The 26,083-nt window shown below is 30.8% G+C and overlaps 2 protein-coding genes across 2 annotated transcripts in view; one reads left to right on the top strand and one right to left on the bottom strand.

Moving 5' to 3' along the window:
• The first annotated feature begins 591 nt into the window (after positions 1 to 591).
• On the top strand, positions 592 to 14,831 carry LOC148281917 (carboxypeptidase E-like). Its single transcript, XM_088225906.1, has 8 exons — positions 592 to 860; positions 2,597 to 2,793; positions 3,997 to 4,152; positions 4,507 to 4,673; positions 5,429 to 5,586; positions 7,642 to 7,908; positions 9,099 to 9,253; positions 13,644 to 14,831. The coding sequence occupies exons 1-8, from the start codon at positions 623 to 625 to the stop codon at positions 13,758 to 13,760; spliced, it is 1,455 nt and encodes a 484-aa protein (XP_088082032.1). The 5' UTR covers positions 592 to 622; the 3' UTR covers positions 13,761 to 14,831.
• Positions 14,832 to 19,520: 4,689 nt separating this feature from the next.
• Positions 19,521 to 26,083, bottom strand: part of LOC148281915 (uncharacterized) — a 67,083-nt gene continuing 60,520 nt past the window's right edge. The window contains exons 7-11 of the mRNA XM_088225907.1: positions 25,833 to 25,969; positions 23,494 to 23,607; positions 22,513 to 22,658; positions 22,024 to 22,130; positions 19,521 to 19,806 (exon numbers count right to left, since the gene is read on the bottom strand). Coding sequence (XP_088082033.1) covers positions 19,719 to 19,806; positions 22,024 to 22,130; positions 22,513 to 22,658; positions 23,494 to 23,607; positions 25,833 to 25,969 — 592 coding nt within the window. The 3' untranslated portion in view covers positions 19,521 to 19,718. The remainder of the gene's footprint in view (positions 19,807 to 22,023; positions 22,131 to 22,512; positions 22,659 to 23,493; positions 23,608 to 25,832; positions 25,970 to 26,083) is intronic.

The following is a 26,083-nucleotide window of genomic DNA, read 5'->3' as shown; positions in this document are numbered from 1 at the left end:
AAAAAGCCCGCCAAAGTACAATTAAAATTATGTACAAAAAGTCAAATTAATAAAAAAGTGTAATGGTCAGCGCGTTTGCCTACCATGCAAGAGATCTAGGGTTCGATTACCGACATGGTTGATATGAAATATTTATTGAAAAGAGTGTTTTAACACTTGAATATTTCATAGTCCATTGACTAGTACCTAAAGCGTAAGACTGATTATCTTACCTTCAAGCAGCAAAAAATATCAAGATACGCTCCCATTGGTAACCAATGCAGTGCCCTATGCACCATAAGGTGTGATGATATACATAGTACTTATTGTGTTATACCATCAGATAGAGAGAAAAAAATCTTTAATCCAGCAAAAAGTGATTTTGACAAAAATGGCGCTTAGTTTCCTTTATTTCTGACGCACAGAAATAATAAAAGTATTTCGAATTTTTCTTAACCGAGGATTTCATAACCGGTAACCAGTTAACGATTATTTTCTAGCGAATATTTATAACAGGCTAAATTTAAGATACGAACAAACCTGTTATTTTAACTATAACTAATATAATCGATTGTGTTACCGGTTATGGGCATTTAAAAGAGGGAGTTCTTAAGTTCTAGCATTCAGGTAATCCCGCTCCGACATGGCGCGTGGGCGCCTATCGCTCATCCTCCCGCTCTTGCTGGCCGCAATCCTGGCGCTGGCGGCGGCGAGGTTCGACTGGAAGCACCATGATAACGAGGAAATGTACGAAGTTCTGCAGAACGTGCACCACAGGTGCAAAAATATTACCAGGATTTACCGACTGAGCGAACCATCTGTGAGGGGAGTACCGCTATACGTCATCGAATTTTCCACTCACCCTGGACACCATGAATTAAGTAAGTTCATTTCCACATAAAACAACCCATTATTTTCGTTTGTACTCCAACGTAAATAACTTTTTTGACTTTTTTGTTTTTATTCAAATAAAATATGTAATATTTCTACAGGTGCGTCCAATAAAGTATGTTTTGAATTTTAAAACTTGTATGTCAATGCAAAAAGTTAAAAACTTTTAAACAAACAAGGAGTGGGTCTTATTATAATGCTGCATCTGTTTGTACCAGTATGTTTGTCATAGATTTTTCAAAATATAACAAGTACAAACAAAGATATATTATTTGTAGGCAGGTAAGTTAGATAAGATAACTATGACGCTTAAGCTAAATAAGTAGTTCTTTATTGTAGGAAAGCTGATGTGTATTTTCCACACTATTTTTTATGCGCGTTATAAAACAATATTGTTTTTGTGTAAAAAATGCACGTTTTTATATATATGATAGACTAAATACAACATTATTGGTTTTGAAAAACAAGATGTTAGAGCTGAGACGCAAATTTTTTATATAAATAAAATGTTAATACAAGCAGGTTGTATTTTTAGAATCTGAGACATTATTTTGTAAATATTTGAATTTAAAACACACAAGTGTTCTCCACTTTCTCAATATCTTATTTATTGATTGCATGAAATGTAATCGCGCATCAACGCTTTTTATAAAACAAATTAATTCGTTTTAAAAAAAACATTGGGTTGACTAATAAAACTACTAAACAATGTTATTTTATTTTTTAGTAGCAACAGATACTTTAGAAAAAATGAAGAACATCTTTGAAAGACGAATATGCCTAAGTATTTAGGGCTTATGACCTGTAATTTGGTGGTTTATGTGACCTCTAGAAATATTGTGCAACAAACATTGTTAGTTTTGAATAACATATTTTTAACATTTCCACTATGAAAAAATCCAAGAAACCATCTTTATTTCCCTTTTTGTACCTAGTAGTGCATAGGACATTGCATTTGAAAACCAAATGCCCAGTATTTTGATCATCTGGTACATGGCGGTACGGTGATTAGTCCTACCCTTTAGGTGACAGTTCAGAAACAATGAAATACTACATTGAGGGGAGATCCTTAAGCCCACAATCCACACGCATCTGTTATAGAGTCCCGGGGGACTCTATGTCAGCTGTGCATAGAGGAAAGTTATTATAAATATTCCTAAGGAATACAAACTCTATGCAGATAAGGGGGGGGAGGAGAAATACTACAGTTTAAACAACCGCTAAAATCCATAGTTCACGTCTGCCAGGAATCGAACCTAAGACCTCAAGAATGGTGGCGAAGGCGCTAACTGCTACATTTCTTGTTTAGGATTTTCATCTGAGAGCAGCTATCGAGTTGAAGTCAAAAACACTCGTCCAGGGTTTTGGTTCTTTTTCACATATAGAACTATAGTCTTTAACCGCCATGACGCAGACACCCAAAAACACCTTGCTCAAAATTGTAAACGTAAATACGAGTATTTGGCATTTTTCTTTTTTATGTTGATTTTCCCTTTTTTTGAAATATTTGTATTCTTTTTATGTACTAAAATATAAACATTGTTGAGGCCATTTTCTAAAAGTCGTAAATAACAATGTTAGAAAATGTTGTGGTTGAGCGGGGGGTTCCAGCCTCGGCCTCCGATCCGTGAGTTTGCGACACTACCACTGGACCCTGGACCACAAACACCGGTTTGTGTTGGACCGCCGAAATCAAATTTTAACATACGATTATAAATATTTGCAGTGATCCCCGAATTTAAATACATTGCTAACATGCACGGAAACGAGGTATTGGGAAGAGAACTATTACTCGGTCTCGCAGACTACCTGTGTGAGCGCTACACGCAAGGGGATGCAGAGATCCGCAGGCTTATCCAGATCACCAGAGTCCACCTCATACCGTCAATGAATCCCGATGGTTGGCAGACTGCTACGGAGGCTGTGAGTGAATTCATTAATTTATTATCATCCCCATGCCATACCCGATGCCGTCAATGAACCCTGTCGGTTAGCAGACTGCCATGAAAGCTATGTTTGGGTAAATTTATTATTAACTCATTTTATATTTCATCATAACATGTCCACTGCCTCGTTGGAGTAAACATAGTCCACAAACAGCCCCTCCGGTCTACGTCTCATGGTTTTGATATCAGCGATCGACTAAAATTCAGTGGTGGATGTCCAGGATATTGGATGGTTAATTATGAGCCCAAGTTCACCGTATCTCCTCTGGGTGATGACAGTTGTCACCGGATGTTGCTTCGTTAGCTGTTTTATTAATATATTCCTTGCAAAGTTGAATCGAGTCAAAAGGAGTATGGGTGTTAATATTCATACTCACCTTAGAAAATCACCTGACAACATACTATAGTTTAAATGTCCAAACATAGACGGATATGAGAATATGTAGGTCTAGGCATAATTATGACTTGTCGTTTGCTGGTGCTGTGTAATTTTTTCCACATTCATTGATTAATTTAAAAAATATGCACCTGTAGATACCTATATAATTATGCTGATACATGGCGGCTGGTGCAATGACGTCATGACTGGTGTCATGACTGTTGTGGTGCAAACAAATAAATAAAAAAATGTGTAAATGTGTAAAATGTGTATGACGCTTGAGTCACACACGGAAGGTTCCGGGTTCGATTCCCGGTGAGGACACAAAAAATATTTAAAAAATCAAGTTTGGGTGTTCCGTGATGTAATTTACCACTGTTATTGGGCCTCCTGGCCTGTTGTGGTGCAAAAAAAGTCAAGTTACCTAAAATAAACAAATAAAAACAAATTGTTAGTTTTCTTCTTCCTATTTATTTCTTAACCTTTTTCATTGTTTTAGGTTTAAGTGATTTCAAACGAATGGTCAATAATAATCAGAACAGTCGATAACTGTGAAAAACTAATCAATAAATCGATTACTTCTAATCTAAGCCACCATCAGTTGATACATTATTCAATATAAAAACATTATATAGTTATCAAACCCATTGAAATTCTAAATTATTGAAACCGAATATTCATAATATCACAAATCGAAACACTCAAATTTCCACTTTGGAATGCTTTGACATCCCAAATAATGAACTCTGCAGCGAACTAATTTTTTTAGGCTTTCACGTATTTTTTTTTTTTACATTTCAGGGAGGCAAAGACTATCTTATTGGAAGAACTAATAATCACTCCATCGATCTCAACAGGAATTTCCCAAATCTTGACCGAATCTTGTTTACCAATGAAAAGGAGGGCTCTGGATCCAATAATCACCTTTTACCGGAAGTTGATCGTCTGTCTCAACCAGTAAGAACTACATACTATTGATATTTGAACTGTATTGTACAAACTGTCCTTATTTGCTTTTGTAATTAAAGAATGATCAAAATAAAATATAGTATAGGTACACAAAACAGTAGATCCAAATTCAACTACAATCAAGATCATTTTTTTATATTATCCAAAAACTTATCTCGATCTCGATCTTACCTAAACATTTTATTAATAAATTAGAAAAGTTCTAGGTTGCGGATAAGATATGTATAAGTAGAAAATGCTCTAATATGTAGTATATCACGTATTTATTTATTTCCATATTGTGCCATTAAGATTAATGCTATGACCGAGTCGAGTGATAATAATTTTTATTCTTATTTTAAGATAGAACCAGAAACTCGTGCTGTAATGCGCCTGATAATGCAAATTCCCTTTGTATTGAGTGCCAACCTTCACGCCGGGGACTTGGTAGCCAACTACCCCTTTGACGAAAGCAGATCTGGTGCACCTTCTAAGGAATATGCTAGAACACCTGATGATGACACATTTAGGTACTTTATACTTCAAATATGATGTGTAACTGTTGAATGTAAAGTTATTATAGTACCAATAAATTAAAGTGAAGTCAGCATCATGGTGTAGAGATTAACATGAAAGGTTATCGTCTAAAGGGTCCAGGAGTTATTTTTGGCTGCGTAAATTTTAAACATTTAATATTTCAACAATGTTTGATTATGTCCAAATGCTTGCAGACTGGCTTGATTTCCTCCCTATGGAGTTGTTCATTTATAAATTTATTTTAACAGAGACGGAAAATTTTTGAGAAGGGAATATAGAAGTCTAGGCATTTACAGGGCTTATGACCTATCATTGGCTGGTTTAAGTGGCTACTGAATGTTACACAGTGTGTAAAGTGGCCACTTAAACCAGCCAATGACAGGTCATAGGCCCCGTAAATGCCTAGACTTCCATATTCCCTTCTATAAAAAAATCCCTCTCTGTTGAAATAAATTTAAATTTAAGCTTTTAACTCATATGTCGAAAAGAAAATTACGGCGACATTATGAATATATTATGAGACAGGGAAAAAATCTGCATAATATAGCTGTGAATTATGGCTACTATTTTCATCTTTATATCCAGCACTGAAACACGTTAATAGACCTGGGCACTTCCAAGAAACCACTCCAGCTGTCCCAATCATAGTTTCTGACCTCCAAGGATGTGCCGTTTCTCTCAGAAAATCCAACCTTAATTTTGTCATCATCAAATTCAAACCATTATCATAGTTTGTTCTTTATTGCAGAGATTTGGCTCTTACGTACGCCCACCTCCACGCCGACATGTCGTCACAAAAAAGACAAGGCTGTCCCAGTCCTGGCCCTGAACAGTCAGACGAGCCCTACAACTTTGGAAAGCAGGGTGGAATCACAAATGGCGCACAATGGTACAGTTTGCAAGGAGGTATGGCAAACTGAAATTTCAAAATTAGTATTCCAAATTAATAATATTATATCATAAAATAAATTATAATCATATTTGAGATTAATCTGTGGAGACCGAAGTCCACGAGGCCCCAAAGACGCTCAATATTTTTCATACATTTATTCATTTATTTTACTTTCTGTAGATAATGTTAATTGTACATTGGCAGGCTTATTGCGAAATGGAAATTTCTTCCAACCAGCCAATCAAAAAATAGTTTCAATTATATAATTCAAGTTGCAAAACATACTCAATAAAAAAATATAAATACACAAGCTAAAGATATACAAAAATTGAATTAATTGTATTTGTTTATAAATAACCTGAAAAAACTATTATTACTCAATGGGAAAGGGGAATAAAGAGGAAAGAGAAAATGAGGAGTGAATAAGGATGAGAAAGTAGATGTTTTTTTGGACGTGATTTATACAGAAATACAGTTGTAATTTTTTTTATAGTGGATGAAAGATGATTCCACAGTCGAGCCGCATGGATACTCATAACTCATAAGTTAGAGAAGAAAGAGGAATTGTGGATGGATATTAAGAGGGTGCTTTGAGAATAAGAACGAAGAGGTAAACCATGAACTGATTAGCGTCGAACTTTTCACGCAGGTATATGGGAGCGTTAGGACTATAAATTATAGTAAACAGAAGTGAGAGTGAGTGATGGTCTCTCCGCTGTCTAATTTTGAGCCATTTCAGTTGCCTACGATAAAAAAAAATGTAGTCATATTTCGTTAGACTAAAAATATATCTTATGTGTGTATTTGAAGTCGTTCAAGTTTATTGAGTTGCTCACAGCTTAAATCAATCATGGAAACATCAGCGTAATCTAGAATGGGTAGTAGTAATGCTTGTACGAGTGATCATTTAGTATTAACGCTATTGAACTTTACTATTTTAAACAATTTGTAAATAACTCACTATTAATGTGAATTAAGTTGCTGTAGTGTGGGGTAAGAACCTCGGATCTTTTGAACCTCGGATTAGTCCGCGAGTCCGTAACACTAGCCACAGGACCACAACCCTCTTAAAATATATTTGGTCTGACTCATTTTGCGTTGATTTAAACCATTTATATTCAATCATAAAGAAAATGAATTACGTACTTTGTAATGTTATTATTTTCAAAAAACAATCAAACTATCTCGCCGTTCTCCCGTAAGGGTAGGCAGAGATGATAGAATGCCATACCACTCTGTCTTTGCATAGAAACCTCGCTTCCTCGATTATTCCGTCTTTTGACATGCCTGTCTTTAAGTATTTGTTGAATTTGGCTTTGCCCTGTCTTTCTCGGTCTTCCTTGTTTTTTGTATCCATCAATATTCGTATAGTAAATCCTTCTAGCCGTTTTTTCATCGTCCATATTCGCTCTATATATCCAAACCAACGCTGCGCTCTTTTCATGGTTTTGTCGATAATGCTTGTCTCAGCCTCATAATATAATGCAAGAATCTCGATATTTGTACAACTATCATTCATAATTTCACCACATATTTACCTGAGAAATCGCATTTTGACAGCATTTGCCATACTTTTATCCCTGTTTTACAAATTCCATACATCACTCCCATACATAAGGGTTAAATTTTTGATTGATTTTAGTGCACCGTTTACCCTGTTCCCGGCCCGCACCCTCCTTCCAATATCCTTCTTTTATAATATTCAATATTTATATTTGTAATATATTCGTATATCATCACAGTCTCAAGAAATATTTGCACCCGGGGTGTTATTCTGAACCGCTCTCGCAGCACAAGAAAACAGTTTTTTTCGTGTATTTTGTATGTAAATACGCGAGATTATACGGCCACGAGAGCGCTTGGAATACCACCCCTGGTATCGATTTACAAGCAGAATACAACCATACAATGTTATATTATTCTCTAGATTAAAAAATATATTACAAACTTAGTTGTTTTTAAAATATGGCTTGTTTTTTTTATTGAAAACTGTTTTCCTTAGCATACTTAATAATTACGTTTTATATTGCAGTTAGATATTTTGATTATATTATGTTTCCTTATTTTAGGAATGCAAGATTTCAACTATTTATCATCGAATGATTTTGAAATAACCTTGGAACTGGGCTGCGAGAAGTATCCCGATGCTTCGGAGCTAAGAAGAGAATGGGAAAGGAACAAAGCAGCACTAATAGGCTTCATGTGGCGCATTCACTCTGGCATCGTAGGGATGATAAGAAATTCTGCTGGTAAAGGATTGGCGGGTGCCTTAATCAGGGTACGCAACATCACAGACACCTGGAGGCACAACGATATACGCCACGATATCACATCAGGTATAAAAAAACAACAAGTAAACAAATTTACTATGACAACTCTTTATGTAGATTTTTTATGTGTTTATTAACCATTACGGATTATTACATTCATTTTACAAAAATAATAAATCATTTTTTATTCATCTCTGTTGTTGATAATAATATTTTTTACGCCTTTTGCAAACTTGTCCGAGTCTTTTGTTTAGTTTTTTTGATAGTTTATTTTGTAATTTCAGTCCCTGTTTTTTTTGTCTCGATTGTCTTACTCTCGTTTTGGAATGTTGTATGTGATATTGTTTTGATATACTTGAATTATGTCCATGTTTGTAACAATTTTTTCAAGTTTTAATTCTTTGTCTACAATAATATCAGTGGCTAACTCAAGAATAAATGTTAAAGGTTCTTGTTGAAAACGTTCACTGATATTTAATTTTTTTTTTTAGAGTTTTTTAGTTGGTGTTAGATAAAGGAGGTCATATACTAGCTATGATATTTTATTTTGCTGTCGTTGTAGTCTGTTTATGTCATTTTTCCCCATTATTTTTGCATATAATATATATGAGATTTGACATAATACTTCTGACATCTGGTTTTGGAGACAATAAACCAAATCTCTGATAAAAATAATACGATATTAACTTACTGACAAAAAATAATCAAAACACATCTGGTTGTAGAGGAAAGAATTAGCTATGTATTCAAAATTCTACAATAGATTCTCTATAGCAGTGTAATGTAAATGCATTTAGTTCCCTTAAAAATTAAATAAATTCAATCAGAATGGATCGCAGGATTAATACTTAACATGTTTTTTCGAACACTTGTGAGTATGGACAGTTTATGAAGTATTTTGATGAAATTTGATTACCTGACTAATAATTTAGTTTACCTTGTTTTAAAATAATTTATTGTTATGGCATGTTAGGTGACTTCTTCTAACTTTTTTATGTATGATTAAAAAATATATTTACACCATTTGTTAATAGTGTTCACATTATCATTTCATTTTCATTGCATCTCTTTTAAAACATAAGTAATTCCGATGATACATTATACCGAAACATATATAAAATACGTTATGTGCCTGATCATTTATTGATAATATGGTGTAGGTTCTCTTGTAACCTGCTTTCTTATTGGCTTATCTTGATGGCTTTTAATTTCACGTAGACAGTTAATTTACAGTAAAACTGTTTGAACGATTTCAGTTCACGGCGGAGACTACTTTAGGCTGCTGACTCCTGGCTTCTATGAAATAACAGTTCAAAAGGATGGATACATTCCACAGACCAGAAGGGTTCGAGTTCGCAACGAACCTTACATGCCGGCGAAGCGCGTGGATTTCATTCTCCGACCTATTTTGGTAAATAATATGCCTGTCCTGAGATTCGTTGCTGATATTTATTAAACTAATTGCATGTTAATAACAATAACAATAAGTGAAATGCGTATTTTAGTTCTGACCCACTTTCATTTCGAATTATATTGTGAAATAGCCATGGGATAATCTAACAAAGGGGTTTTATCGTCAGTGGTGGTAAAACAAAAAAACTGTTATAATATACGAGTGAAAGCAGGTGTTGTCAATCATGATTTAAAATAATTATGGAAATAAATTCAAAATTTCAATTATAAGAATGAAATTATTACGTATACATTCTTAATCTGCCAGATACGACAAAATCCTGGGTGAGTGATTTTGCTTCGATGGAGATATAAACACGCCTCGTAGTGTAGCGGTTGGCGCGTTCGTCCAACATGTTTAAGATCCTGGGTTCAATTCCCGGTAGTGTTGACGTAAAATATTTGTGTTTAATGTGGTTTTACACAGCAATATTTCATTGTCCCTGGACTGGCACCTGAGGTGTAAGATTGATCACCTTACCTTTATGTAACGGATGATTAAGGTGCGCTGTACTAATGCAGTGACCTATACACCTTTGAGTGCGAATAGCGATAGCATCGAGATGATGAAGTGTCATATAAATATTTTAAAATCAAATCTAAAAAATTCAATGAGCCCGCCTTTTCCGTGCACACTTGTGTACGAGTATTAAACACAATAGTGTTTCGCTATGTTTTTTTTTTCAATACCAAGATATGCAGACGAGTCTGCAGATTGAAAAAATGACATTCTTCTTTATGCGAGCATTGATAGTGTTTTAGTTTAACTTATTTGCCAAGTTAATATTTATTTTAATAAACAATATTAATTCAAATTTGTTTAAGCGAGAAATCAAGTCATCAGTAAAGACTATTAGGCTATGGAATTTAAATTACTCACCACGGATTTTTTAGTTTTCCAAAAGAAGCAGACGTTAAAAAAAAATGGATTGTTACAACAGGACGTACTTGTTGCTTTGCGAGTATATATTAACATGTGCTTGAACCATATTGAAGAATCCATTTTTTTGCCGTTGGAAAAAGGGCGAAAACATTATCCGTGTGCTGCTTCTTCTTATTAGATTTATGGTTCACTATTCGATAAAATTGTTGAAATGTGATACACGCATTGGTGTATCATTAATCGCGAATGAAATTGGCGTTTACTGCAAATTTATATAATGAAAGGATAAGAAAGAACTCTTTTACCATTTCAGAGATAAAATCAGTATTTGCAGAACATGGGAATTAAAATTAAGCACGCCCTCTTAGGTAAAGATCAATAAAAATTCAGGTTTTCTTTTAGAAATAAAGATAAATTGAGACCAAAGCATTGAGAAATACGAGTATTATAGGCATTGGTATTTTCGAAAGTCTTATTTTTCATGAGTACAGGCAGTTCCCAAAAGACAGCCATTTAGTTTAACTCAATACAGCTGTAACGGATTTTATTTTGGATTTTCGTCTTCACTAGTTAACAAAAACAGCAATATTGGCATTATCAAAGTAGCAGGTGTAAAGCACCTTCATTTAACTGGTCAGTAGTTTTTTTGCCCATACGAGAGCTGCATTTTGAATTTTACAAACGACCGCAAGATGGTATTATTGAGGTTTGACCGCTAAATATATTGTTTAATTATTATCTATACTATTGGCATGAAGTATTTTTTATACAAAATTTGTTTAAGAGTTCTCTTTACTTGGGAAACCTGTTCTAAGAAGGAATGGTAATTAATTTGGAAATGTGTTAGCCTATGGCAGATTTTGTTTGCTATTTCGTTATTTTATTGATAATTTTAGTACTAATGTATACTTCAATATTATTGATTTATTAATAATTATAAGCATTATTGCTCTAAGTTTAATTCGTATACACATAAATTTCAATATATATTTTTTTTAAATTGTTTAGATTACCTATGAAATAAATTTATGCTCACCTAGTTAGTACATAATAATATTTAGGCATACCTTTATCTGTAATGGCATGCAATTTATTTCAGTATCTTTGTAGCTTTTCTCTTTATTTTTTTTATAAAAAAACTTTTTGTTTCGTTTAAATGATTTACCCAAATATTTCAATTTCTTCGTTGTAAAAAACGTGTTAGATAATGGGAAACAATTTGTGGTACAGCGAGATTCGGATCTCAGACCTCCTTATCTTTGTTTTATTATTTTAAACTTTTATTAAATCTATATTAGCCTTGGAATATTAGGTTTTAAACATAAAATGTTTCATAACCCTCTGATTTTTTTACACGTGTGTTAAATATGTGGTACTACATCATTACTCGAAACTCTCCAACTCTCCCCTGCTTGCGTTTTGAGATGTTTTATGATACATTACATACTTGAAACCGTTATAACCTTTAAACGCAAGCAGCTAGGAGAATTTGAAGTATGGCGTGTTTATAAAAAACAATGCGGTTTTATTTATTACAAAGATGTCCAGTAAATTAATCCCAGTCAGAGAAGAATTTACTTTCCTCTTTTTTCAATCGAATAAAATACAATTATGCACTTCTGGATTACTTTCTTTCGGCACAAAGACGCCAAGGCTACTAGACTGCAGAGAGGTTCTTCGGGCATCTTTTTTCGTTCGGTAATGAACAAATTTTCCTTGTAGTGGGCACCGTCAAGGAGACTTTGTGTCCTCAGATGCGATGTGTATGCGGTGGACAAGTTGTCAAGTAAATTTCGCATTTATTTTATTTTAGGCAAAATTTTAACTTTTACAGAATTTGTGTAGCGCCGCCGTTGCAGTAAGCAAAACTCGTCCTTTAAGTACGCCTTGATAGCGAAACAACGCCGCTCTTTCAACCAATGTGTTTAGTAATTAATAAAATAGTAATTTTGTGATTAAAATGTCATACTCCAAAATCTTCTAGCTGCTTGCGTTCAAAAGTTAAAACGGTTTTAAATATGTAACATACCACCGCACACCATGTGTAATGAAATATCTTAAGACCCAAGCGGGTGAGGGATAGGAAGTTTTTAATGGTGAATAAATACCGCATCTAGATCACATGTGCAAAAAATCAGTTGGTTATGAAACATTTTGTTTTTATGGCTATTTTTGGTCTTATATTCTTAGGTTTTATGTTTTTAGTAGTTTTTTCCTTTCATTCATAAATATTATAATATTCTTAATACATAATATTTCCTATCACTAAGCGTTCCATCATCGTAAAATGGTCAGTAATCGTTATTTTGAAACGGAAAATATCTATTGTTTCGGGACAGCACTATCAAAACAGTACAGCAATTTAATGAGCGTGAGTGTAAACGGGATAGAATACTCACTATTCTAATTGGTAATTTACGTTCTATATCCAAAAGTCTTTTGTAAACTGACGACACTAGTTTCCGTAATAATGTACATTATTGGCACTTCTAGTTTTATTATCTATGCCGTGGTTAGAACTCTTATACCCGTATTCAGAGACAATACTTAAGGTGAGGAAAGTACATTATATTGTCTTCACCTTCGGGTTATTCTTTGCATATGAGATTAGAATGTACTTTCCTTACCTTAAGTATTGTCTCTGAATACGGGTATTAATAATAACATATTTATTTATCAATTTTCTCATTCACATAATTCAATTAATTAACAATAATAATAATAATGGTTTATTACCAAAAATTACAAATTCTTGATCTACTACATACATATTATAGTTTTCGCTCATAATGTATTTATCGCATTCAGTTATCATGTCTAAAGTCCCAGTTTCGATCTCGGTTTGGTTATTTAACAAAACACACACTGTACTTTATAAGTTCAAGTAAATAGTAAATTTATATGTTAATAAAATAATTATTTAATGAGTGATTTTTCAATGCAATTCATTATTATTATTTTTAATTATAGTAAAAATAATTATGGTTTATTGAAAAACAACTTATTTATCTTCTATATACATACTTAGGTAATAGATTTCTCTGGATTATGTCTAGTCTGCCTAACTAGGTACAACCTGTTTTAAGGCAGACATTTGTATGCAAAAATAAACAATAAAATGGCTACCTACTAGTTAATTTATTATAAAGTTATACAATGTATGTACCAATTAATTATTTACAATGTTTTTAAGTAAGCTTTCCGATTTTTCTCTGCCTAAATCCAGTAACCATTTATTTCAAATTTATTTTATTGAATTCGGGTCATGGTTTTGTGATGTTTGGGTAATATATTGAATATTTAAATAATCTCATTATATTTATTAAGTCTTCTTCTTATATCTTAAGAATAAATAGATAGTATGAACACTTACTTGTCTTGAAATTCACGATAGAAATATAACGTATGTACTAACTAAATATTGTAGATTTTCATGTTTTTTATAAAGATATGATATTTTTTGCAGTATGAAAATCCAAACAGGAATACCTATGATTCTGTTTTGCAAAATAACGCTGAAGAAGATAACCGATCCTGGATACCTGAACGCTATAAAAGATTGGCACCAGAAACAACTGACTAGGCAATGATTTAAAAGGAACTTCTCTTGATATTTTTTTAATACTAGTTTACAAAAAGCCTCATTTGGATTTTCACATGCACGCCCTTATAATGTAATTTTAATATTTGTTGATGGAACTTTGGGATCTTCCAATATTTTACTGAATGTAAGTTCTCAAAAATATTCCTAAGTATAGAATATATAAAACTCTAATCGATCGTTATAAGATAATGATATTCTAGTCATTTAAAAGTTTTAATTTTTATACTAAAAAAATCAGTGATATTGATTTCAAAACAGTGAGAATTAAAAAGTTTTAACTTCCAAATACAATATCTGATTAGCAGTCGGTACTGTTTGTAAAAGATCCTGATGTGAAATTCTCTTAAAACTAACAGCATGTCTTTCAAATCATTGAGTTATTGACGGTACTTTGTTTGAGTTAAGTATGAACAGTAATTTTAAAAAAACTAATCAGATCGGAGTTTTGAAGATCGTTTTACATTTCGTAACAAAAACATTAAATGACATATCACGAAACAGGAAATACAGTTTGAAATTTACCGATGAGGCCGTTTGAAAATATAGTATTAATATTTATCATTATATGACGATACATACCTACACTTATTCAACTAATATACCCATATTAATTACAAAATAAATTTATCAGTGTTCTTCAAATATAAAGTACCTACATGTTATGGCATTTCATCAGCATATTCTAAGAACTATTTTAAGAAAGTATTTTTAAGGTGTCTGGAAACCCTCAACCTGACTTGATAAGGAACCGTTGAATCCATAATAATATTTTATAAAATATCTTATTACGTGTGTCAAATTTGCAATATGTCACCAGCCAGATATATTGTTTTTTTGACACGTTTTTATTTTTGGATTCGTTTTATTTTACATATCGCTTGTTCTATTTAAGCTTGGTAGCAGCATTAAAAATATTATATTTAAATTATATTCTATTGTAGAAAAAGAATTCAGTGTCTATTATACTAATATAAGTACATTCATTACTTCAGGTTATCTAATACAATTGATGTCTATGTAATTAATAAAAAATAAAGTACATAATCTTGATTGCACATTGTTTAATTTTTGACATTATATGTAATTTGATCAAGATGCAGAGTATTACAATTTTTTTTTCTTAGGAATGCTATTTATAATTATTATTTATAATTCAACTACATGGAACCTACCTGAAACCTAGAACTATCATTATTTTTACATTTATGATTAATATTATAAGTTGTAGTGTTTTTAAACTTATCTTTAGTTCAATCCGACAGGGTCCTACAGTCTAAGCTTAACCAAGTTGCACAGTTGAAAACTGCCCAGTGTTAGCGGGTGTCCTGCAAGAAATTGAACTCTCTCACAATCGTACAAGACTGTTTCAATATAATCTTTTAAAAAAATTAAGTTGATGGAATTATGAGCAAATCCTGGAATTATTTTTGGATGCAATGTATATTTGTATGTTGGGAATTAAATGAAAGATATTTTGGGGGCATGTAAAAAATATAGTTCTTTATTAACTTATTTTATCGAGCAAACAAAGAGTATGTACAAAATATGTTGACAATTTCTTTGTATATTACCTTAACTCTAGAACAAAAAAAAAACATTAATAATATTTTATATCTACCATATAATATTCTACTATAATTTTTGAAACGCTGTTACTTTCATTGAACTTGCAAAGCGTCTATGATACTGCAATACCGCGTAACTGTCAATAAAGAAGTTTGGTAGTTTTTAAAGTATTTTTTATTTGTTAATCTATCAAATGACTATTAAAGTAAGTCAAAATTTTCTTATTATTTTTTTAATGTATAGTATTACCACGGCCATGTTTTTTTTAAGTTTTGTAACTTTTGAGTTATCCTGATTAGTGAGTTGGCCTACCAGAAACCAGAAACCTATCAGTTGATTTCGAATAACTTGTGACGTCATTAAAGTAGTTCATTTTTATTATTTTTTTCATACAATATATAAGGAATGTTTGCAGTTCAATTAAATGCTGTAATTTTTATGTTTTCTAAGAAAATATTTTTGTATACAATTTCCCGTAGCACTGAACTTCCTTATTTATTTTTTGTCAGATTTACCTAACAAACGTACTGTTTACTACGAATAAATATTTACTTAAATGCTCGCGTGGCCTACTATAGTAGGCTAAATAGTAAACGATTTTTTATTATTTTGGGTATTTTTGAAAATAAAAATGACTTTAATCATAAAATAAACTTTTATTCACAGATAAAAATTACAACATAGTTTTTACCATAGAAAATACACGAAAACTTAACTCACAAATGCCTACAGGTAAAAAAATATAGAGAGGGTCACCCTGGATTACCGTATTAGACTGCGCGAGTACTCTAGTATTAATATATTACTCATGATTGAAATTAGCCAAAAATATAACAAAAACTATCATCATTTAGAGTTAAAATAGCAATTACATATTAATTGCAGCGAAACATGTTCATTAAAAAACAGGTGGCGAAACCAATACCGCGTAGTATTGCAGTATCTCCGATTTATGCATAGTTAATATCTTACCCTTATGTAAAAAAAAATATAAAGGTATCCTGCAATTGGAGTACCGATGCAGTGCCCTATGCACACATGGTTTGAAAAAATGGTTTTTTTCCTGCATGATCGGGAAAACAGGAATTAAGCTCACAAGTTTCCAATACAGAAGACAAAGTATTTAAATATGGTATAGTAATATAGTAAACTAACAAACAAACTAACCCATAATGACAGTTTAAAAAATACAAATAAACCCATAACGACCCTTAACAATTTATTTTTTAATGACTGTCTAGATTCCTCGAATACATCTCCTTACTTTTCATCCACTTGGAATAAATAATTAAACGTTCGTTGAATTCTTGGTAGGAGTGAGTGGTTACCAATACTTGATTTAAAGATTGCTAAAAAAAAATTTTAGCGATGTTGTGTTCTTCTCATTGGTGCAGAAAAAATAATTTGTATGGTTACGTTTGGTGCGTCTACGGATGAATGTATTATTTTATGTGGGTTAAAATATGTCTGATAATTTACGCCGGTTGAATAAACAAATGAAATGGAAATGTTTTAACTTGTCATTGTATGTGTGTAAGGTGTCACTCAAACCATCTCGAAATGTAAGAGTCCGAAGCAATTTACTTTGGATAGCTTCAATTCTATCCGATTGAATTGTATAATTTGGAGACCAAATGATGGAGGAGAACTCTAGAATACTTCGGCAGAGAGATTTATACAGAGTGATGGAAATTAGTGGATTCTTGAATGATTTCGTCATTCTAAAGATAAAACCTAGTTTAATCCATGAATGATATTATAATTATATATATTATAAAAGAATTAAAGACTGGAAAGAAGTGAGGATATATTGTAAGAATCACATCGCATTTAAGGGGTAAAATTATGGAAAAACTGTGTTTAATTTATTTATTAAAATTATACAATATACATATATTTATACATATAATTTTTAGAGAATAAATTTTAAAAAAACATTGAAAATTATCTGTAGATATTTATAAAAGTTTAAAATAATAATACATATTATGAACTGTAAAAGAAAATACATATTATATCAAACATAAGTTCAAGATAATAATTATAATTCGAAAGGTAACAAAACATAGAACGATATTGGGAGCTTTGGATCTATCATGGCAATGTTGAAGAAAACTCACAATATTTACACATCATTAAACTATTTCATAGGCATAACTCATAAGAAATATTTGAACTATAAACTAAATAGCGAGGACTGTAAATAACTTTTTGAATATAAATCATAAGTAAGTACTGAACCTATTTTTTTTTTTTTTATACTAGTAAATATCATATTATTGATGATAAAAGGATTATCATGCAACCAGAAATGTTCGGCGAAAAATATGTCTGTTTAAATATTCAAAAGTATTTACTGGAAAATAATAAGTTAGAGTACACAGTATATTATACCAGTAAGACAGAGGTATTTTTAGTACAATGTATGTTGACCTAATTCCAAGGCAATTTAATTAAAACTTTAAGTCAATTTTTTATCAGAAGCACAGACAGTTCTTCATTCATTATTGAAAATATTAAAAAAATACAGTACATCCACTCATTCCTAAATAACTACAAAATCATATTACATATATTTATTAAAATATTAATGGACGGATTATGGTAAAACATATGCTAATTATCACTTTATTAGTTCATTATTTATAGCCTACATTATTATTAAGAACCTATTTATAATGATTAAGTACATATATGAAATTGGAACGTACATACATATATGAAAACACTATTTGCACACATAATCTCGCCTTTCATCAAAATTGAAGAACATAAAGACTTATAAATATAGAAATTAAAGCCTTGTTCCCGTTTATTAACAATTTTACATATTTTTTTAAATATTTTTTTGTTAAATTCAGGGAAAAATAAAATAAGAAAAAAACATACGCACGGAATAAAAATTAAATTTAAACGCAGTAATATATTCTAAATTTGTTGCAATGGAGAGGGAAAATATTTTTGAAAAGAGAATATGGAAGTCTGGCATTAACACATACTATTACATATTTTTTTAAATTGCACCAAATCACAAACAACAAAGTGAATGTTTGAATACCTAAGTAGGTAGGTACTCAATAAAATTCCTAAATAAATACATAGATACACTCAAGTACGAAACAAACAAATGTTTGAAACTATTATTAATTTAAAGCTACATTTATCAATATATTTAGACGATGTAAATTGAGTAAGATAATAGCAACAAATTGGATTCAGCAGATAATTATTTTACTAATAGAAATATGGAATAATGGGTTTAAAATTATAAGAAGATAAAAAATAAAAAAATTATGATTTTTACATTTGTCTGAAATCAAAAAAAAATTAATGGTACTTATAAATTTTAATATTGACGCAAGAAGGGAAAAGGTTACCAAGCGACCTGTAGTAACTTTGCAGAAGAGCCAATTAAGGTTTTTTTAATTAATAAAAAAATCCCATACACATGTTTTATATTTTTTCGTGATTCCTAGATAATATAAATGAAATTTAAGATTTATTTAAGACAGATTCTTTATTAATTAAAAAAAAACTTAAATTGGCTCTTCTGTAAAGTTGCTACATCGAAATGTTGAAATTTATTTACATATTTAAGAAAACTAAAACAGTAGGTATCAGTTGATTATGAAATATGTTGAAACCATCCAAAAATATTTTACAAAATCAAATCAAATTGATTATAATATATTGTATTATAAAACTATGATAATATAATATTTATATCTATATGTTTTATTTAAAAAAAATTGAAATACATATTTCCGTTCTTATGATTCAACGTGTTGTGAATATTGTCAAGTTACAACAGGGATGGAGAAAAAAATATGGAAGTCTAATCATTTATAGGACTTATGACCTGTCATTCGCTGGTTTAAGTGGCCACTTTATACACCGTGTAACATTCACCATTTTGCCTTTGTTTGAACATCCACATTCCTTCAATTCTTAAAACTCAATATTTGAAAAATGAGAATCAAGTTGTAGTATCGAACATTGGACCTCTGATCCATGAGTCCGCGACACTAGCCATGTGACCACAACCCGGTTCAATATATTATTCTTATAATTTATATTTTTATGTTACATTAGAAATTATATTTTATAGTTTTAACGAATAACTTTTCTGATTGTATCAACACACACAAAATACGCATAGTACACCTATTATAGTTTTTGTTTAAATTTCGCCACAAAAATTTCAATGGTAACGAACGATTTATTAAATTTTCTCATTGGCGTTTTGTTTTGTTATACAGTGAGGATTTACTATCGATTTGGTAATTTTCAAAAATACCATTATTTTTATTAACAAACCTACGTCATACTAGGTAAGGCACTGTGGAATATTTAGTAAAGAGGTGTTGAGATTCAATGGCGGGACCGATGTGCTCCAGAATGTCGACTGCCCGGTCGAGACTGCACTATGGCATAGTGATCACTATTGTCAGATACAGATCTGAAAGAAAACATTTGTATAAATATAAATTCCAAATTACTAAAATAATATTACCGGTATATCGTTGAGAATAGTAGAAAATAAAAATGGGAATATGATTTATATTTTTACCAATGAGAATAATTAAATTTAGCAATATTTTATTGCCATTCAATTTTATTTGTATTTATTTTAATTACTTAGCATTTCATGGTTTAAACATTTAAAACATATGGCTTATTTTGTATATTTTTTTAAGAAGAACAGTCTTAAAATAATGAATTATACATAAAAGCAATATAACGATTACTCGTTAAAAATAGCTTAATGGATTGTGTATTTACATACACAATCCACTAAGCTATTTTTTTTTGCTTGTTGGTGAAGATTTAATTATGTAAAATTAGTCCTACTTAAAATTAAATATCTACACAATAACAGTCAAAATAAAAAAGACTTGTTTCCTATTTATAATAAATATTAGGTATTAATTATTAGGTACATAAAAACATATAATACACCTCAATTTATGTAAGAACACATTATTTTATACTTCATTAATATAGTTACCAAATAATTATTTTAGCCTTGCTACATCTCTTATCCAATCATCTCACATCTTAGGTCGATTAAAATTAAATTTAAAATACTATATATAAAAATAAATTTAAAGTTCTGCCACCATATTTATAATAAATTTTAGTGATCACTAAGCTAAGTCAGTTTGATCAATTTTAAAAGTACAGTATAACTACTATACCATTCTAAAATGATTCAGAGCTACAATATTTCTTGCACTGGCAGTGTTTTGAGTGGTTTGTACCAGAGGTTTTTGTTATCTCTCTGTTTGAATATTTTTTCTGGTACAACTTTCTTGATGGTAAAATAGTGTAGAGTGTAGACCTTGCATAATTTAAAGATTGTTTTTTTATTGAATAACCCCATAATTTTAATGTTTACTTTATTATAGACTCTTCCAATGAAAAATAAATAATCTTTAATGTACATTTTGACGAAATGAAAGATAATTTATAAAAGATAGTAAAAAGAGACCGTATTCCATCACAAGTCTTAAAAATTGGGCAATCCCAAAAAATAAATTATAGTTAACATAAACCCCTACATGTATTCTTTTTCAAAAGTTATAAGCTCGCAATTACAAAGATCAGGGATATGATCGTGCAAACAATTGGTACAATGAGCTATAATATTTGGCAGATTTTTTTTCCATGCGAAGATTTTAAGTATACACATTTAAATTTTTTGGTGTTAATAACTAGACCAAAGTCAATTGCCCATTTTAAATTTGGCTAAAATCAAATTCTAGTTTTTCTAAGGATTCTTGTCAGCAATTACCAGTGCCGCGTCGTCAGAAAATATGAATCTACATATATTTTCAAACTATTTACAAATCATAGACACATATCGTCACCTTACTTTCTTAATCTCTATCTGTTTTTTATCAGGTTTACAAAAGGACAAAAAAACATCCTATTTTCCCATAGATTTTTAAATGAAAAATGTGTGAATGCCATTACAAGACACACTTTTTTTGGGTGTAACAACCAATAATTTAACTACGCTTTTCATTTAAATGAAGAATTTTCATATCTGATTCTGTGTACCTTATTGTCTTTAGACAGACAACCAGTTAACATGACCTAGCATCTTGGACGATAGCTAACGAAAAATATTATCTTATAAACATAAGTGCGAAAATCTCGTAACTGCGAGTAATAATTTTTTTGCAGTTTACAAATATTAAAGGAGTGAGATTCGAGGAACTTGCATCTTTGTTTGCAGCTTAATTTGAATTGGTGCTCATATTTAAGTTTAGTAATGCGGCGTTCGTTGAGTATAAAAAAAGAAAAATCTATTTTTTTCAGATACAAGGTTGAGAAAGTATTTCGACGATATAGTATGTACAATTTTGAATCTAAAATTCATCCTTGGGGTACTCTTAATAAACATTTCATTGCTGAGCTAAAACTGACTCATTTTTCTCCTCAGTAAACAATTTGTAAAAAATGACAGTAAATTTCCCTTTTTCTAATGAGGAAGTTCAGAGGTTTTTTTAAAAAATGATAAGACATGAATAATCCACCGAAATGATAACAAAAAATTTTAAAAGCCTCTAAATTATATTTGGAAGCCATCAGATCTGTAAATCCAACAGAACCTATGAAATTAAATAGATGCAATAAAACATCGTGGATTTTAGGAGTCTTTAAAAATTACCTGGCAGAGTGAATTGTTGAAGAAGGATATCTTGATCCATACTGGCTTCCGTGCCAACTTCTATAAGGATCGTAATCTTCCACTACAGATGGATCCTTCTCAAGAACCTAAAAAATATAAATAATGTATTATTTTCAGTTCTATTCATAATTACGTTCGTGCACTTTTAATTGACAAATAATTTATGTTTGAACAAAGGCAGAATGGTGTATGTGATACAATTTATATTTAACCCTAAACATTCATAGTTCCTTTTTAAAGAGGTTCTAACTTTTTCCATCTATTATATTTATATATATATATCTGTCACAATAGATTTTCACAGGTTGCAGTGACATCAGGAGCTTGTAGAGCACTGACCCCCACCTTTAAGATTATATATATATATATTGCATGTTTTGTGATTTTGTTGCATACTGATTGTGTCGTTGGAATGTTGACTGTTGAAGGATATATTGACTGCGCTATAGTGAAGGTACAAGAATTTACCTCTGTTCTCGCACAAGAGCAAGTCATAGCAGAACACAGGAAGCAGTTGATAATGAGCATCACAAGGAACATGACTCCGAGAGCGATGGCCAGGTAAAGTAACCAAGCCGGGTGTACATTACCATCTGCACATAATTCTCCTACCCCTAGAAGCAGTAATTTTAAAATTGAACATAATATTTAAGTAACTCCCATAGTTTGATTTCATATAAGTACAGTCCATTCAAATCTTTAAAACTCTTTTACCCTTTATGTGGGTGACTGAAGTAGTTTGCGTTATCAGACAAAAAAGGGGAGGGTTTAAAGCAAAATACCACTCTCCATAATCACTCTTTTTGGGAAGACTTACAAAACCAGTAGCGAAAAGACTATTTATTTTTAAGTTCAATGTGCACATAAACTGTTTGAATACATTGTACCTTTTTCATAATAAGTTTTATGCTTTTGATAGTGACGTAATTTAGTCAATATTTGTATTTTTAATATTGCCTATCGAAAGAGTACCGTTATAAATGAATTTGCTTAAAAAAGAATAATTTTAGCATATTTGTCTGGTTAACAGATTTTTTTTAGTGAAAAGCAGCTCAAAAAATTACACGGCAAAAGCTGCTTAAGAACGTCAGTATTCATTCAAATCATTTGTTTACTTCTATAACAAAGGCCCAAGCAAGACTCATTAAATTATTTGAAAATCTACCAAATGACTTAGTATTAACTTTTACACTGTTTCAAAAAGTATTAGCATTTGGGAGGATTATATATGGTTAATTATCAATTACATGAAAGCATTTAAACTGATCTTTTGTAGTCAAAAACATTTAAGTTTTCGGAGATGGCTTAGAGACACTACCATAATATTATCAAGCAAAATGTCGAATCTCATTTTGTGGCTAAAAAAATTACTTTCGTTTTGGAGCTTTTAACTTGTTTTTATTGAGGTCATGTTTTTCATATTTTTTAAATAAAAAAATAATAACTTACTTAAAATGTCACCAGGATCTAATACAAAAACATTCGTTGATGCAGACACAGAGCCATCTTCCCCGGGAATAGATCCTGAATTCCCTGAAGAGCAGTCCACCGCTACACAGCCTCCTGTAAATTCAAACATTGGAAATTATTTCTCACATTCATACTTTTAAATATACAGAATGTTTATCTAATAGCGCAATTATTACCGATTTTAGCTTTGATATTTTATGTTACATTTTATTTCAAATATTAAAATGTACTGACTTAGTATATCTGTACCTTAAAGATGAAATGCTGGAAGTCACATTTGGTAAATTGTTCGGGAGGTAGTTTAGGAGTTGTAAAACTGTTTTAAATGAATCTCTCGAAGAAAAAACACATTTTATTGCGGTTTTTTTGGATTTATAGGGTTTCGACAAGAATGTTATAGAAAAAAACATTCAAAGTATGGATTGTCAAATAACTATGGGACTTCAATGTTTTTTGTTCTAAACGCTCGGGCCGCGCTCTAATTCCCTCTCGGACTTAAGTTTAAAAAGTAATGTAGAATATTAAATAAAAAACAATGTTTTTATAAAAATTTCTTTAGGCAAAAACATTACATTAAGCGCCATTAATTAAAACATGAATTATTTTTGAAAACAGCAGGTAAATGTGAATTTAATGGCGTGATATTCATCGCAATAAAACAGTAATTGAAAGTAAACTGTATGTGAAAAAAAAGCAGAGTAAAATAATTAAATTTACTTAAAAAGTAAACAGGTGTTTGTCATAAAAATTGTGGAATTTATTCGGTATCCACTGCTTTAATACCAGCAAACTGTTGAATTTTGTTGAAAACATCAGCATTATTACCGCACTACTTGTGTTTTAAAACAAACTATTTCAGTAGTGGTATACCGGAGGACTCCAATATTTTTAGCATTAATAGAATCTGAATATACGAACAAAATGACATTCATTACTTAATTTTGCAAAAAATGTGACTTCCCGCCTTTCAGCTTTAAGTTACAGATATGTAGTGCCAAAGCAAGTACAAGGCTCTTAAATAAAATGACTTTATTTGTAGAGTTTTCACTCATACAGTAATAAAGAAAATAAATATCTGAGAAATATTCAGAATTGAAGTTATCTGAAGAATTTCAAAGGATCACGACAACTATTGAGTTTTTCCGAGTATTTCAGAGATAAGTTAGAAAAAAAGTAAACATGGAATTTATGTAGTGCAACAAGTCAAACATATGAATACGTAATTTAACACTTGAACAAAAATGTTTTGTACTCTGTGAACAATAAATGATTACCAAAACCCTTTTTTTTATTCAAAAGAATGTCTGGCACAAAATGTGTTTTCAAAAGTATCAAAAGAATAACAGAAAAATGGATCACAAGATTGTTAAGATTGTCAATACCCTAAATAAACAAGCGTAAGTATTTATTGTTCACAGCGCACGGATAAAATAAAATACATAGAGACCTATTGTCCAGTGACGTATGGATTCTTTAAAAGTGAAATGCCACATGTCAATGCCTAGCCTTATTTTATATTTGTGTTATTTTTATCAAGAAAATAAATTGATTTACCAGTATCATTTCAGTCTTGTTCTTTGGACTTTATATTATTCTAGTACCAAATTATGATTATTATTTTTTTATTTATTATTTACAATATGTTCATTTAAACATTTATTAAGTCCCAACTCCATAGAACCAAAGTCCTGTGTTGAGTTGGGACAAATATATGCATAAAACGTTTACAGTCAATATCACCATATTTTCTGCATTTAACAAAAACATCATCGAAAAATGCTTGGCAAATCAAATATAAAAAGAAACATGCAATTAAAAACATTAAAAATATGTGAAAAAAAAAATGAAATAAAAGCAACTCAAATATTTAAAAAACCACCAAGGAGTTTCTTAATCAAATCCCCCCCCCCCCTAAGGAAGATCCAGTCCTGGAGCTTTTATTTGAAAATACATTTTATCCTTGAGAGCTTTACACGCTTTTCCAAAATATTAATTATGAAAAACTTATGTTAAACTGAAAACTATATCCATAAAAAAGATAGTAGCTCTTGTGCTTGGAGAGTAGCATTCACTGTTTTAGTTTTGTGGATTTGAAGTTATATAATTTCAAATTTAAAAAAAAAGGACAAATGTTATTTGATGTTTCAAATAAACATATACATACATACACATACATATATGTACATACATACACACATCCACAGATATATGAATAAATACAAAGTAGCAATTTAGAAATAAACATAAAATCGTAAAAAAAACCGTTTTAACTTAATGTTAAGTAAAATGCATAAAAAATATATATATACATATATTACCTTTGCATATAGCAACGTCACATTGGAAGTTGACTTGTGAAGATTCGGGGAATCTGAACATTGAAAATATGGTTGCATCAGCTCGCCCGGAGCTCGGATCGTAAGTGAAAGCTGATATTTCTGAATGCACAGGACATCTGAAATAATTTAAATTTATTTAATACAAACATTTAAAACGATGTAGTTTATAACTAGCTCAATAAGATTTAACGTTTGAAAATTATCTCGTGAAAAAAGACAAATATGAGGAG

This window comes from Micrasema longulum, unplaced genomic scaffold (assembly GCF_059751315.1).
Source record: "Micrasema longulum isolate JH-2025_06_02 unplaced genomic scaffold, ASM5975131v1 h1tg000398l, whole genome shotgun sequence".
Taxonomy (NCBI): domain Eukaryota; kingdom Metazoa; phylum Arthropoda; class Insecta; order Trichoptera; family Brachycentridae; genus Micrasema; species Micrasema longulum.
This window is presented reverse-complemented; position numbering and strand designations above follow the sequence as displayed.

Bases quoted from the DNA above. Each gene is read 5' to 3' on its own strand.
- LOC148281917 (XM_088225906.1), top strand. From the start codon at position 623: ATGGCGCGTGGGCGCCTATCGCTCATCCTCCCGCTCTTGCTGGCCGCA. The intron at 861-2,596 runs GTAAGTTCATTT...AAATATTTGCAG, and splicing joins CCCTGGACACCATGAATTAA to TGATCCCCGAATTTAAATAC. The intron at 4,674-5,428 runs GTACTTTATACT...TCTTTATTGCAG, and splicing joins CCTGATGATGACACATTTAG to AGATTTGGCTCTTACGTACG.